The sequence below is a fragment of the Periophthalmus magnuspinnatus genome, chromosome 13, assembly GCF_009829125.3.
Source record: "Periophthalmus magnuspinnatus isolate fPerMag1 chromosome 13, fPerMag1.2.pri, whole genome shotgun sequence".
Classification (NCBI taxonomy): Eukaryota; Metazoa; Chordata; class Actinopteri; order Gobiiformes; family Gobiidae; genus Periophthalmus; species Periophthalmus magnuspinnatus.
The window spans coordinates 7,456,248-7,471,352 of record NC_047138.1 but is presented as its reverse complement, the minus strand read 5'-3'; the positions used below and the strand labels follow the sequence as shown (position 1 = coordinate 7,471,352).

The following is a 15,105-nucleotide window of genomic DNA, read 5'->3' as shown; positions in this document are numbered from 1 at the left end:
GGCAAGGGCATGTTTCTGGACTCAAACTACTGCAACAATTTCACAACTTTTGTTTGAGTTTGGCGACTACTTTAACTTTCTGTGTGTTTCATTCTGGTATTCTTAAGTGAGTTTCTCTGCAAATGCTACATAAGCCACAATAGTGAAGAATGAGAAACTGTAAGAGAAGTCGATCTGACACAGTACGCGTCAATAGTAAAAATAGGCCACTTTGTTTAATTGTGTTGGACGTGGTGTATTTAAAACCACTCTGTTGTGTAATGAAAGAATGAATGCATGTAATGTCTTTCATGCATATACAAAGTACATTCTAATGTACACTTGTTTACAGTAATCCCAGGCGCTTCTGCTTGCTCTCCATATTGCCTTCATTTATGCATGCTATTTTCTCTACCCTGGATGTAACCCACAAAAGCATTAGCGGTTGCATCGTTCTAGTCTATCATTATCCATGTTGCCTGTAAATGTCACTCTTAAGCTGTATTCTTATTCTAAATGCCAGTCTATATCTTCAAGCTTCTTCACGGCCACCTTAGATCTTTTTAAACTTAAAACAGCAAAACGTCAGCAATATGTATCTGCAAAAAATCTGGCTAAATGTAAGCAACGCCTTGTCATTGTTGCAATTCTTGTGCAAGTTTTGACCTATTCTGACAGCTGGCTTGATGCGCATCTTTGGAGGAGGTGAGGTTTTTCACAAATGTGAACTCAGTCTATTTCTAGGTTATGAAGAAGTCGGTGTTAGAGTGTGTGACCTATCCTGTCAGAAAACAAACAGAAGAGTGTGAGGACTAAGGAAGAAGTGTGCAATGGATAGCAACCTGTTTTTCTGTTTTGTTTAACAGCACTACTAGGATGAAGATGATTTTTATTATGCTCTACTAATTATCTAACTACTATCCTAACTATTAAATGGTAAATGGATGGTCAGCTTTTTATATATAGCGCTTTCAAGGCACTTTACATCAAGGAACCACTCACCCATTGACAAGTAAGGTGGGTTAAATGTTTTGACCAAAGAACACAATGACAACATTCATCTGTTGGAGCTGGAATCACACCACCAACCTGTCGGTCACTGGATCTGACCACTCAGCCAATGAAGTTTAGGTCGAGAGCGGGATTTGGACCACCAACCTTTGGATCACTGGACAAAAAAACTCCACCAGCTACTGCCACCCACATGTATCATGACTCTAGCAACTGATCTGCAAATGTTTTAGTACAACCTTGACCTATATTCATAAAAAAATAAAAATAAAAAAGTTCCATTTAACCCCAGAGGAAAAAAGTCTTGAATTTCCTGGAGGCCTCGAGTGAAATAATTTCACTGTCATTTGCATGTACTTTAGAATAGTTTTTATGCTGTAGCTCTACCATTTTTAGTTGCTGAAAAATGTACATATATTGTAAATGACACTAGTGCCAAGTTCCTATAGCTACATCCCACCACTGGAATCATTACAATAGAGTGAGTCTCTATTTTAAACAGCTTCACACTGTGCTATTAGCATATTCCATATTGTACATTTATTACGCTTCCTTGAATAATCTCATTTCCACAGAGATGTGCTGGGGTAGCTCTGTATGATAAGACAGTAATGTTATAGTGAATTATCTGTTTAGCCACACTGTTTACAATATCACCTGTTACAGTAGTGATGTGAATGTGAGGTGAGCCGACTGCGATAGCATGACAAATACAGCAGGAAGTCCATTTTATCAGCCCAATCAGAGCCAAGCAAATGTAAAACTCACTCCAATCTGGGCGTGTTGAATAATTTACACAGGCGAGATATTAGTGTGTGTGTGTGTGTGTGTGTGTGTGTGTGAGAGAGAGAGACCTTTTACACAGCGTAACAGCAGGTTTTGAAATGCATATATGAAGTGGTACGCTGGAATACATTAAAGGTAATTACTTTGTGTAAAAATACCCCAGTGTCAGAAAAAGGTTTGGAGATCTAAAAAAGGTGAGGAAATAGTTCACAGAGTTCCTAGAAGACAACATTTCTTTCCATGCCTAAATTAGATTATGGAAAGTGAAGCTATTAAATACATATTAATATGGTGTATATGCATATGTAATAAAGCCTAGCATAATGAGATGACGTTTTAATTAATTGATGAACCACAGGGGTTTTGTTCAAGGTCTGTAGTATTACGGTGATTGAGAGGTGAAAAAGCTCAGTGCAATGACATGTGCTACAAGTTATTGGTCAATTTTAGTAGTAAACAAATACTACTAATGTGTCATGTGTAATCTTTATCATGTTTTTAAGTATTAGGTAGGATCCCCTGACAGAAAAAAACAAACAAACTCCATTTAACTCTTACATTAAAGGTGCACAATATGACTTTTTCAGTGGAAAGTCTAACCTGTAACTTGCCTACTGGTACCACCTGCTTGACTCCATGAATATCTAATGCTATACTGTGTAACATTTGAGGCAAAGCAATACCATCTGCATCAAGACAAGCAAATGGCAGACCCCCAAAAGTTAGCACACCTTTAACAGTGGAAGAACAGAACACAATGAAAACTTTAGACATTTAGGTAGAGCAAGATTGATAATATCACTCAACATCGATTGAATATAAAATCAAGGCACTTCTTCAAATAAATTATTGTTATTTACATAATTGCAAAAATAGTGGGAAAAATAGTGGCTGTAGCCGGTGGCAGTTATTCCATGGTCTTGACAGCCTCCATTATTAATGACGGAGTATACGACATAGTGTAGAAGACACATTGATTAACATGCAGTGGTTTGGGCCTAACCAGATCAAGTGAATACAAGAGAAATCCCTACCCGGCTATTTTTCATTAATTTGTCATCATTTAGGCTTAGACAGAAAGAGGGGACTGTAATTATGTAACCAAAGCCATGTTCAATGCCTTCTGGGAATAACCAATGAAATAAGATTCACCCTGCAGAGTTTTAAAGCCAGATTTGAGATTGGTGTCATTGGAGTTAATCCCATTATGGGGGCAAATAGGAGTCTGGGTGAAAGTACGGATATGTATACAGAGAAAATAGGATCAGCGCACACACTCTGCCAAAGCCCTGTTATGGCTGAACTCATGCTTTAATGGATTAAACCCAGCAGCCGCCATGATTAACCTGAACTACTGTTGTCGTAGCGATGGCCCTTTGCTCCCCGGGCTTAAGGAGCAGACTCACAGACAGGCGGCGTGTGACTACTGGAGGGGTGGGGGAATACATACGCTACTGCAGTAACTTTGGAAACAAACGTTGTACAAGCAAATACTTATTCAACACAAGAGTGCCCAAGAGCTAAATACTAAACTTAGTGTTCACTCAAAAGTCTCCGAACACTATAGTGGGATAAATGTACTCACCAGAAGCGGTCCAGTAGGTTATCAGGTTGTTCCACTGCTCTTTTCTTTACTTTTTACATAGTTTTTGGTTAATATTTCTACGGACGTTTGGGAGTTTGAACTTTCGATCTGCGTTCCATCCTGAGCTCTAAATATATATAACATACTGTTACTCATCCAGTACAACAACTCCAATGGATACAGCAGTCTACACTGGTCGAATGTTATGTATGTTTTAGTCAGTGGTGGAGAGTAATAAAGTAAAAGTACTGTACTTAAGTAAAAGTGTTAGGTACATGTGCTTTACTTAAGTAGATTTTAAAGTGGATACTTTTTACTTTTACTTCATTACATCTGAGAGCAGGTATCTGTACTTTCTACTCCACTACATTTTTGCGCAGGACTGAAAAGTGAAAGTATTTTTCATTATTGTCTGGGACGTGTTGAAAAGGCTGAGGGTTTTATTTTTAACACGTTCATAGTTTGAGCAAACAAAAATATACAAATAAAAACAGACTGGATTCAGTTGTTTCTGTTTCAGCACAAAAATCACTACATTTGAAGCTTTATAAGACCTCAAAATCTGCGCAAAATACTTCTAGTTTTTACTATTAATGCAGATTTTTAAACGGGTACATCAATACTTTTACTTAAGTAGATTTTTTTACGTGATTTTTTAACTTTTACTTGAGTATGTTTTGCTCCAATATCTGTACTTTTACTTAACAAAACTGAGTACGTTTTTAGCACATTTTTAGCACAACTAAATGACTTTTCAAAGAATGTAAACAATCAATAAAATGTATTTGGGTATTTTTGCTGTGTTACCGTATAAACATGACAACAAAAAAGAGTTTAACATTCACAAAACAGTCTGAAGTACAATACACTGAACATGAAGTAAACATAACACTTTACCACCCACCATTATGTTTAACAATAGCGTAACTAGAGTAAGATTCTTTGCTACCACCTGGAGCCTTTGGCCACCCCTCATTTCCATCTGTGTTGGGCAGATGACTTGAGGAGGGGGGTGACTCAGAGAAGGCTCAGCTCGGGCAGGATTTGTCACCAGAATGGGAACACTGCCTGTATGTGTATGTGTGTGTGTGAGTGTGTGCGTGGTGGTGGAGGAAAGGGGGTGGGGGCGCGTGGTGACAGCTCTGTGATGCACGCTCCTGTGACGCTAGCGCTATCAGGCAGCTCTGTCACACGCTGATAACCCGGACAGGAGGAAGTAACCACGGACCCCCGCCAACACCAGTCTGATCTGAGGGTCAGTGTACAAGCGCTGTACACGGCCTTTTCATGATGACCAAAGTGTTCATGTTACACTTTAGCTTCAGTATCCATGAGTTTCAGAATGAGGTATTATTCAGACTGTTGCCATAGTGATTAACACTATAAAATAATATATGGGGAAAAAGTCACACAGCAGGAAGCTGAAACCCATGAATATATGCAGTACTATGGCACTATGTGGTACTATAAAGCCTTGTAAGTTGGAGCTGTTATTTAGGTCAATTGAATATCAATTTTATTCTGAATAAAAAAAAAATAAAAAAAAAAAAGAATCCAACTGACTGAATCAAAATGTATTGCTTGTTTTGTGTGCCTTTTCTGTGGGTTGTTCTACTGTTGTTTGGCTGGTCTGTATTGTATTTTTACACACACTGTAATGGGATGATAGATGCCCTTAAGAGCGATGGCATCTACCCAAAATCAGGGTATGTATTATTTAATATTTAATATAAAAGACAGAACTGAGATTCTTCTGTGAAATGTTTTTCAGGGGCTGTTCCGCTCTACAAAGGAGCCATGCAGGCCTGCTGGCACCTGCATTACTACTGATACAGCGTAAGGTTTCATATTTGTCTTTTTGAATCTTTACTGTTTACACTCCTTTACTTAAATAGAGGCAGAGCCTCCCGTCTCCAGAGGTCACTGTGGAGCATGTGACCAGTCTAGTGATGGAGAGGAGCAAGAAGACCCTCAGAGTGAGTGACCCCTCTTTAACACTGGTCAACATCATTGATGTGTAAGAGCACATCTTACACACACACACACACACACACCCCTACGGGTTTATGTGAATTAAAAGGACATTTTTTTCAAACCCGTTTTTTGCAACACTAGGAGGACACCCCTTTCCACTTGTGCTACAAAGATGTAGTAAACGTCAAAAAATTCTAGTTGAGCTACACAACTCAAATCTCACTTCAAAATCTGAATACACAGTACAGAACTCAAAGTATAATAACCTGACATAGTGATGTATTAAGAGGACAAAAGTTAATTTGGTACTTAGCTCCGCCCATGACTCAAATCGTAATTGACAGGACTAACTTGATTTAGAAGGACCATGGCTAAAAAACACACAAATATGCTATTTAGGTGAATTAAAGGGTCATACATGAATAAATGGAACATAACACACACATGAATATAGAATGCCTTTACTAAAGTATTAGGCTACTGAGATACAAAATGGTGTTTGTAAAGATGTATGTTGGTAAAGTGTGACCTTTTAAAGCCAAAATAAGGAATGATTACACATTCATGAACAAGTTGAATTTATTCAATGACATGAACTGAATCTTCTTTGAAACAGATCCTTGCAGGAGTAAAGTCTTAACACAAACAATTGGGCTGCAACAATTGCCCATACTGCATTTCTAACCAGGGCTGACACTAACTAACTTACTAACTAGTAAAAAAAAAAAAGATTAGTCAGCTATTTAAAAAATGTGTTGGCTAATTTTTATAATCAATTAGTCACGATTAGTCGACTAATCCCTTTCTTTTCAGAGTTATACCCCGATTCCTGACAAAGTCTCTGATATTTTGAAGAGAGCGATCAGTCAGTGTGGGATGTTCTGCTGTCTTGCACTGTTCGCATTCAATCATAGTAGCCAGTTTTCCTTTTCTGATATGTTCTTCAAAATGTTTCATAATAGCTGCAACCTCCTTGGGAGACCACTGTCGTTTCTGAACCCTTCTTGCATTTTCCAAAGAAACTACAAAACAATGGAATAAAAAATGGAACATTAAGAAAAAATATGAACTATAATTCAACTCTTGTTGCACTCTGATACTCTTAATACTGACGTTTTTTACTGAGACCAGGGACTGTTTTGCGACATTTACCTGATTGTTTCATCACTTTTGCTTTTCTTCTGGGATCTTTGGCCTTACCATTTGCATTTTTAATTACTGAAGCAAAACAGGCAGAAAATAAAAGAGAAGGATCACAATTTGAAGATTAACAACAACAACAACAAAACTATTGTCACTGGGACCAAATAATTAAGTTGATCATTGATGGGAGAAGCGACAGGTGTATCATCATTCATTTTAACTTCATCTTGACTGTCCATCCATCCATCCATTTTCTTCCGCTTATCCGGGGCCGGGTCACGGGGGCAGCAGTCTAAGCAGGGACTCCCAGACTTCCCTCACCTCACAGCTCCTCCGGTGGGACCCCAAGGCGTTCCCAGGCCAGCCGAGAGACATAGTCCCTCCAGCGTGACCTGGGTCTTCCCCGGGGCCTCCTCCCAGTGGGACATGCCCAGAACACCTCCCTAGGGAGGCGTCCAGGAGTCTGACTTAAAATAATTTCAGAAAAGGCTGCTGAGGTGAAATTTACCTTGAGATGTGTCTGTTTGGTTGGCATCGGTAACTAAATGAGAAAAGTAAAAGTCATTATGAACACATCACTTACGCCATTTGTAAACCTACATGCTATCAAATTTGTTTTAAACTGGAATTCTCCTCCCTGAAACTACTTAAATTGGACTGTGCCATATGTTCATCTCTTAACTCCTTCTGTTTTGATGCTCCACCATCTTACAATAAGTAATGCCCCTGATTTGCTTAAGTGTTTATCTGCAAGTCATTTTAACAAAAACCTAAAAAAACATGCCATTAATCACAGATAACAGCCTGAAAGACTCAGTTTGAGGGATTACCTTGTGGCAGTAAGGACATCCCTGGAGGTTCAACATGTGGCCTAGGTCTTTCCTTGTCTGCAGAAAAAAGTTCATGTTAGTTCATTAAAAACACAAAAAAGAGGAACATACGTATTACAGAGTCAGTTATGATGCCATATGAAATTTTGAAAAAGTAAACTCAAGTAGGGAGAATACAAAACAAAAAATGCTAGATTTTTTTTGTGAATGGATTTTTCTGCAACATTTTCTGACTTATTTTCAGTATCCTGAAAATTTTAACATTCTAATTTATTCAAAACAAGCAGGCCTTTAAGTTAGACGTGATATGATCATTACAATATTCACTTAATTTAACGCAGCACTGTTGTAGTAACTTGTCTAGCGCTGCAAGCCAAATGTACCAAAAGCAAGTTCACCCATTAAAGGATTCACAGCCAGATGTCAAAAACATAAGACTGTATTTGGACTGAAATCTACTGTACAATTCTGTAGAAGAGAACAACAGTCTCTTGCCGTTCTCCTGTGAAGGAATAATGAGAGACCCTCATTATTCTTCCACAATAAATTTCTTCACAGTAAAATTACAGTTAGCTTGAAATACATCAAACTGTCACACTGTTAGAAGCCTAACCTTCTGATGATAAAGATGTGCATGGAGGTTTCTCAACAGGTTGCCTAATGATGCTCATCCCTGCAGAATCTGTAAAAAAAAGTTTAACACTGAACATGTGATTTTACAAATACACACTTCTTACACAAAAATCACACTGTACTGACCACTGGCAATCTGTGAATCTGTGGGCAGATTTTCTTCCTCGACCTCACCATCACTCTCCTCACTTTGCTCAACATCAGTCAACACTAGGTTATCTGACAAAATAAATTATTACCTCAATTAATTATGGAGATGAAATGCTACAGATTACCTACACACAGTACCGTTTTGCTACATCACGTAAGTGTTGTAATCTTTGGAACTTTAAAAGACAATACCTTCGATTTCAATTTCCTCAAGTGTTTTCCCTTGCAGATTTCCCAAAGACCCTTTCTCCATAGCCAGCAGCAGTTTTGATATTTTGGCCAATTGTGTTGTAGCCTCTGGTAGTCGGTAAAACTCCCTATGGACCCGAATATCATGGCCAAGGAAGTCTGCCACTTGATCCAACTCGTTATTTCGGAGATTAAGGACCTGGGATAAAGTTGCGACGTGTTTGCGCAACTGTGTTGACCTGAGGAGTTGAGGGTTCTTTGCCCCACATTCACTTGCATAAAGTCTTAGACAGTCCGGTCCTCTGTACGGAGTAAGACACTGCGGTCTTCCAAAGAGAAATGGGTTATCCTCTGGAACGCCACAGTCTTTTCTTTTATTTATTAGGTGTGTTAGAGCATTAACCATGTCTGGTGATAGCAGAACAGCAACCTTTCGTCCTCTTTTACCCCTTATTTCCACTCGACTGAAGTGGTTACAAAGTTTGAGTTCAAATTTTGTGAGTCCAACAGCCACATCTTCATGTAAGGCAGTGGTGTCCCTCTCAAGAAAGCCTTTTAGTTTCATTTTGGAAACTTCTCCTCCACGACGCCGGTTGAATAGTATGATGTTTGCCATAGTTGCTTTGCACAGTTCACCATATGATTGTGGTGATGACGTTTTATCCAAGTTTTTAAATGCTTCTTCTGCAGTTTTTTCGAGATGTTTGTGAAGACGTTGCACATCTTCTGTGAAAGGCAGTGTGCAAGGCTTGTTAAAGTGTCTCTCATTCAAGGTAGTTAAAGCTGTGTGTGAAACAAATTCAGCCCACTTTGTAGAATACAGGGTTTTGAAAGTCTGAGTGGACTTTACCAGCTCAGAGTCTTCTGCCATTAGAGCTCTGCAGTGTATAATGTCACTTATCTTCTGCAATGAGTGACCCAACTTCAGTGCAAGGCTTGGAGTTTGGTAGCAGTGCTTTTCTTCATCAAACCCAGACACTTTCTTGACAGCTTGAATAACCATTTGAAAATTTGCAGGTCTTACAGCATCCTCAAGAGTATGTATTGAGAAGTCCTTCCGAAGCGTCAACAGAAGTCTTCCAATTTCTCTGAGTTTCTGTCGAATGTACTCATATTTGGTGGGCTCTTGTCCATGTTTGTTAAAAAATGATTGAGCCAGCTGAAGAATACAGAAGTCACTGCGCACTGTAGCAGTTATCTCATCATCTTTCATCGCAGTTAACAGCTTCCAAACACCTGGTGACACCTGTTGACACAAGGCTGAGTCAACCATAGTAGCCAAAGACAAGATCTTAGTTCTTCCAATCTCTGAATTGGCTTCAACTGGTTTTGAAGAACATTTTCGAACATGTCGCCACAGATCTCTTCGGAGGTATAGGGCCTGGCAGTACATGCAGTGCACATAGTCTTTAGGATTATATTTTTTCTTAGATGTGCGTCTAGGTTTTAGTAGTCCATCTCCACTTGATAAAACGTCTGTGTTGTGGTTGTAGTTTCCCTTGTTGCGTAGCTTATTAAGCATTTTCATGCGCTCTTTAGACTTTTTTGGAAGAATCAAAATTCGAGCAACATCAGCGTGTGTCTTCTCATGGGTTTTTAAGTGACGTGCAAACTTTGTCTGTGGTTTTTCACAAATGTAGCAAAATGTTTTATTTCTGAGAGAGGAGGATGTGTTCAAGAGCTGCTTTCCCTCACCATCAGTATCATTCCCAGCATTTGCCTGAACTCCTGATAATTGAAGCCGATTTGTGTTGACTGTATCTTCCAGTAATAATTCTGCAGCTTTAGGACCTGATTCTTTCTCTTCATCCAAGAGATTTTCTTGGTAGTGCCTTGTCTGTTTTGAAGCAGACTTACTTGTGGACACCTCAAAATTTTGTACTTCCAAATGTTTGTGATGATTTTTGAAACGCTCTGATCTGTCTTCACATGAGCTATTTGAATTACTGTGGGAATCAGGCACATATTCCTCATCTGATGTCACCTGACTTGAACTATGTTCTTCAGAGGCCTAATAATAAAACAAAAGGATTACTATTTTGTATTTTTAGAAAGTATATTACTGAGAAAATTAAAGCTAATACACTTACCATTGACAGAGGTTCAGTGATGTTCTTCACATGTTTAAGATAACAGTTTTTGTGCCACGACTTGCAGCAAACTAGACAGAGATATTTAAATTATTTAACAAAAATTAAAATTATTTAACAATGTCAGTATATGTACTTCACAACCACTACATTTGATTAAATTGATTATTAATTGACAAACAATTTGTTCACCAAGCTTTAACATTTGGTTAAATCCAGTCTCTCAAAGCATCAATCAGGCACACTTTGAAACCCATACAACATATGCAAAAAAAAAAAAAAAAAAAAAAAAAAAAAACATTATAACATGTATTGCAGTATTATTAGAAAAAGCTGCCACAGAATCTAGCATTTAGGCAGAAACAAAAATGGCAGTAAAATGCAGAAGGGACAGATAATTACTCCCTTTTAGTTGCATGTCACCACCAACCAGATAAACTGCAGTCAGAAAGCCATGTATACCTATGTACATGCATATATGCACATCAGTCTTAAATATGGATGTTACAAATTCAAAACATTTGATGTTGCACTGACTACAGAATCTGCACAGTTTCAAGGTGGCTACTTGAAATTAGCCTACCAAACTCAATACCAAATGTTACAAAAGTATAGTCAGATTACAACTATTGGGAGTGTTCCTGTGATTTCATGTTCAAATGATTAGGACCAAACTCACCTATACATCTCTCTCCAACCCATCTCAGAGGTGCAAATGGTCCTCCACAAAAAGCACATTTTTCCAAACTTGACATCTCTTCAGAGACCAGGTCATGTTCACAGTTCTGTTGACCAAAAAGTGCAATTATATGATCACATTATTTATTATTCTGACATATGGAATTCAAAACCCCAATATTTATAATGCTTACAATGTCAAAATGTGTGTATTTGGTATGTATTCTGCTACTATTTGAATGTAAAGTGAAAATTGAAAAGACATTTTCTAAGTTCGTATTTGTTGACTGACATGCCAGGGCACCTGAAAAAACTAAATAAAAAATAATTTCCCCCCTTAATTAACCCTTTTTCAGTTGAAATACAATTCTGTAAATATGGAGATAATAGCATTTAGATCTTTAGAAAACTAACTCAATTTTGTACAGAATGTTTGTACTTGTCCAGTTGAGGAATACCCTGAAGTTTCCATCTGAGTTTCTGCATTCAACATAGTTGAGTCATTGGAGATTAATTTACCTTATCAATGATATCCAGGAATGAACAACACATAGTAACATCAGCAGGCTCCTAGGACATTGATGAATGTGAGTTTATGTTTCAACCCACAATCCCCCTAATGCTGTTATCTGTCCAGTTAGCATTGCAGATAACTAGTCTATCTACAAACTGCTGAAAATAACCTCCTAATGCGAGGACCTGTCCATTTGACTGTTAAACATGTTTGTAACTCTACATAATTATATTTGAATGACTTGATTTTTCCAAAATCAAGTCCATATAATCCATTTACCTGGTCAGTGTTGTCACTGAAGGAAATGCACATGGCCCCTTCAGAAGGCCGGACAAGTATCTCTTTGGGCATCTAATGGACAAAGAGAATCACTGAGTGTGATTTTGGTTTACTGTATAAAGCTCAGTCCTTCTAATGTCAGAACCTGTCCAGTTGACTGTTACACAGGACATGTGTTTGTAAGTCTACATACTGCTGAATTATATTTGAATGACTTGATAATAATCATAGAAATCAATTTACCTGGTCAGTGTTGTCAATGAAGGAAATGCACATGGCCACTTCAGAAGGCTGGACAAGTATCTCTTTGGGCATCTAATGGACAAAGACGATCACTGAGTGATTTTGGTTTACTGTACAAAGCTCACAGTCCTTCTAATGTCAGAACCTGTCCAGTTGACTATTACACAGGACATGTGTTTGTAAGTCTACATACAACTGAATATACTATATCTCAGTACAAAGCTCACAGTCCTTCTAATGTCAGCACCTGTCCAGTTGACTGTTACACAGGACATGTGTTTGTAAGTCTACATACAACTGAATATACTATATCTCAGTACAAAGCTCACAGTCCTTCTAATGTCAGCACCTGTCCAGTTGACTGTTACACAGGACATGTGTTTGTAAGTCTACATACAACTGAATGTAGTATATCTCAGTACAAAGCTCAGTCCTTCTAATGTCAGCACCAGTCCAGTTGACTGTTACACAGGACATGTGTTTGTAAGTCTACATATAACTGAATGCATATCAGTTTTTGACTATAAAATGATAAATGTACTGGAGAATAATTTACCTGGTCAGTGTTGTCACTGAGAAAACTGCACATGGCCACTTCAGAAGGCTGGTCAGGTATGTCTTTGGAAATCTAGCAGGGAAAGGACAATTATAAATGTGAGTTGATAATTAAGTGCTTCTTCGTTTAAAATAAAACTCATGTAGATCAATTTACCTGTTCAGTGTTGTCCTCAACGGAATTGTGCATGGCCACAGCAGACTGGCCAGCCATCTCTTTGGAAATCTAGAAGGAAAGGACAATTACTAAATATGAATCAGTCTTTAATAAATTTTCTACTACTTGCTCCCATTTGAGGTAGCAGGTGACTGGAGCCTTTCCCAGTGACTTCGAGAGGGCTAACACATAGAGACAGACAATCACTAATAGTATTATACAGGACCTGTGCGTCTCAACACGACTGAATACAACTTATTCGCGTTTGTATTTCAGAATATAAAAGTCAACAGAGGCCATTTGCCTGTCTTTTTTTGTCCCTGATGAAATGGCAAGTGACTGTATCAGCAGGCTGGCTTTGTCCCTCCTCAGAAATCTAGTAGGAAGAACCGATTATTTATTTATATATATATATATATATATATATATATATGGAACTGCAGATGGCCACTTCAGAAGGCTGGTAAAGTATCTCTTTGGGCATCTGGACAAAGACAATCACTGAGTGTGATTTTGGTTTACTGTACAAAGCTCACAGTCCTTCTAATTTCAGAACCTGTCCAGTTGACTGTTACACAGGACATGTGTTTGTAAGTCTACATACAACTGAATATACTATATCTCAGTACAAAGCTCAGTCCTTCTAATGTCAGCACTTGTCCAGTTGACTGTTACACAGGACATGTGTTTGTAATTCTACATACTGCTGAATTATATTTGAATGACTTGATAATAATCATAGAAATCCATTTACCTGGTCAGTGTTGTCACTGAAGGAAATGAACATGGCCACTTCAGAAGGCTGGACAAGCATCTCTTTGGGCATCTAATGGACAAAGACAATCACTGAGTGTGATTTTGGTTTGCTGTACAAAGCTCACTGTCCTTCTAATGTCAGCACCTGTCCAGTTGACTGTTACACAGGACATGTGTTTGTAAGTCTACATACAACTGAATATACTATATCTCAGTACAAAGCTCACAGTCCTTCTAATGTCAGCACCAGTCCAGTTGACTGTTACACAGGACATGTGTTTGTAAGTCTACATACAACTGAATGTATGTCAGTTTTTGACTATAAAATTATAAAAGTACTGTACAGTAATTTACCTGGTCAGTGTTGTCACTGAGGGAACTGCATATGGCCACTTCAGAAGGCTGGACAAGCATCTCTTTGGAAATCTAGCAGGGAAAGGACAATCATCAATTTGAGTTTATAATTAAGTGCTTAATCAATACAAAAAACTGGATTGAAAGATGCCCAATAAATGTAAATTCAAGCTGCAAAATACAGAACTCGAGTCTTGCTGATGTACATCATTTGAATGTTACACAAAAGCTGTGTAACTGCAAACTCCCCATTTAACTGATGAGTTCAAAACTCTAAAATACCAAGTTTATGGTGATGAATTTACCAGTTTAGTGTTGTCCTCAATGAAATTGTGCACGCCCACATCAGCTGACTGGCAAGGCATCTTTTTGGAAATCTAGAAGGAAAAAACTATTCTAGACATCAAAATAAAAAAATCACAGTCCTCCTAATGTGAGGACCTGTCCAGTTGACTGTTACACAGGACATGTGTTTGTAAGTCTACATACAACTGAATATACTATATCTCACTACAAAGCTCACAGTCCTTCTAATGTCAGCACCTGTCCAGTTGACTGTTACACAGGACATGTGTTTGTAATTCTACATACTGCTGAATTATATTTGAATGACTTGATAATAATCATAGAAATCAGTTTACCTGGTCAGTGTTGTCACTGAAGGAAATGAACATGGCCACTTCAGAAGGCTGGACAAGCATCTCTTTGGGCATCTAATGGACAAAGACAATCACTGAGTGTGATTTTGGTTTGCTGTACAAAGCTCACTGTCCTTCTAATGTCAGCACCTGTCCAGTTGACTGTTACACAGGACATGTGTTTGTAAGTCTACATACAACTGAATATACTATATCTCAGTACAAAGCTCACAGTCCTTCTAATGTCAGCACCTGTCCAGTTGACTGTTACACAGGACATGTGTTTGTAAGTCTACATATAACTGAATGCATGTCAGTTTTTGACTATAAAATGATAAATGTACTGGAGAATAATTTACCTGGTCAGTGTTGTCACTGAGAAAACTGCACATGGCCACTTCAGAAGGCTGGTCAGGTATGTCTTTGGAAATCTAGCAGGGAAAGGACAATCATAAATGTGAGTTGATAATTACGTGCTTCTTCGTTTAAAATAAAACTATCATGGAGATCAATTTACCTGTTCAGTGTTGTCCTCAACGGAATTGTGCACGGCCACAGCAG

The 15,105-nt window shown here is 38.2% G+C and overlaps 2 protein-coding genes across 3 annotated transcripts in view; both read right to left on the bottom strand.

Annotated features, from left to right (window-relative positions):
- The window catches only part of lrfn1 (leucine rich repeat and fibronectin type III domain containing 1), a 148,561-nt gene that overhangs the window by 76,333 nt on the left and 57,123 nt on the right, over positions 1-15,105 (bottom strand). The gene's annotated exons all lie outside the window — the stretch shown is intronic.
- LOC129456738 (uncharacterized) lies at positions 6,116-9,949 on the bottom strand. 2 transcript variants are annotated; one of them, XM_055226097.1, is made up of 7 exons: positions 8,284-9,949; positions 8,068-8,160; positions 7,922-7,990; positions 7,309-7,365; positions 6,987-7,019; positions 6,488-6,553; positions 6,116-6,357 (listed from the first exon to the last, which is right to left on the bottom strand). In XM_055226097.1, the coding sequence occupies exons 1-7, from the start codon at positions 9,806-9,808 to the stop codon at positions 6,122-6,124; spliced, it is 2,079 nt and encodes a 692-aa protein (XP_055082072.1). In that variant the 5' UTR covers positions 9,809-9,949; the 3' UTR covers positions 6,116-6,121. The 2 variants fall into 2 exon arrangements, with proteins under 2 accessions (XP_055082072.1, XP_055082073.1); XM_055226098.1 differs by lacking the exons at positions 6,116-6,357; positions 6,488-6,553; positions 6,987-7,019; positions 7,309-7,365 and adding an exon at positions 7,599-7,810.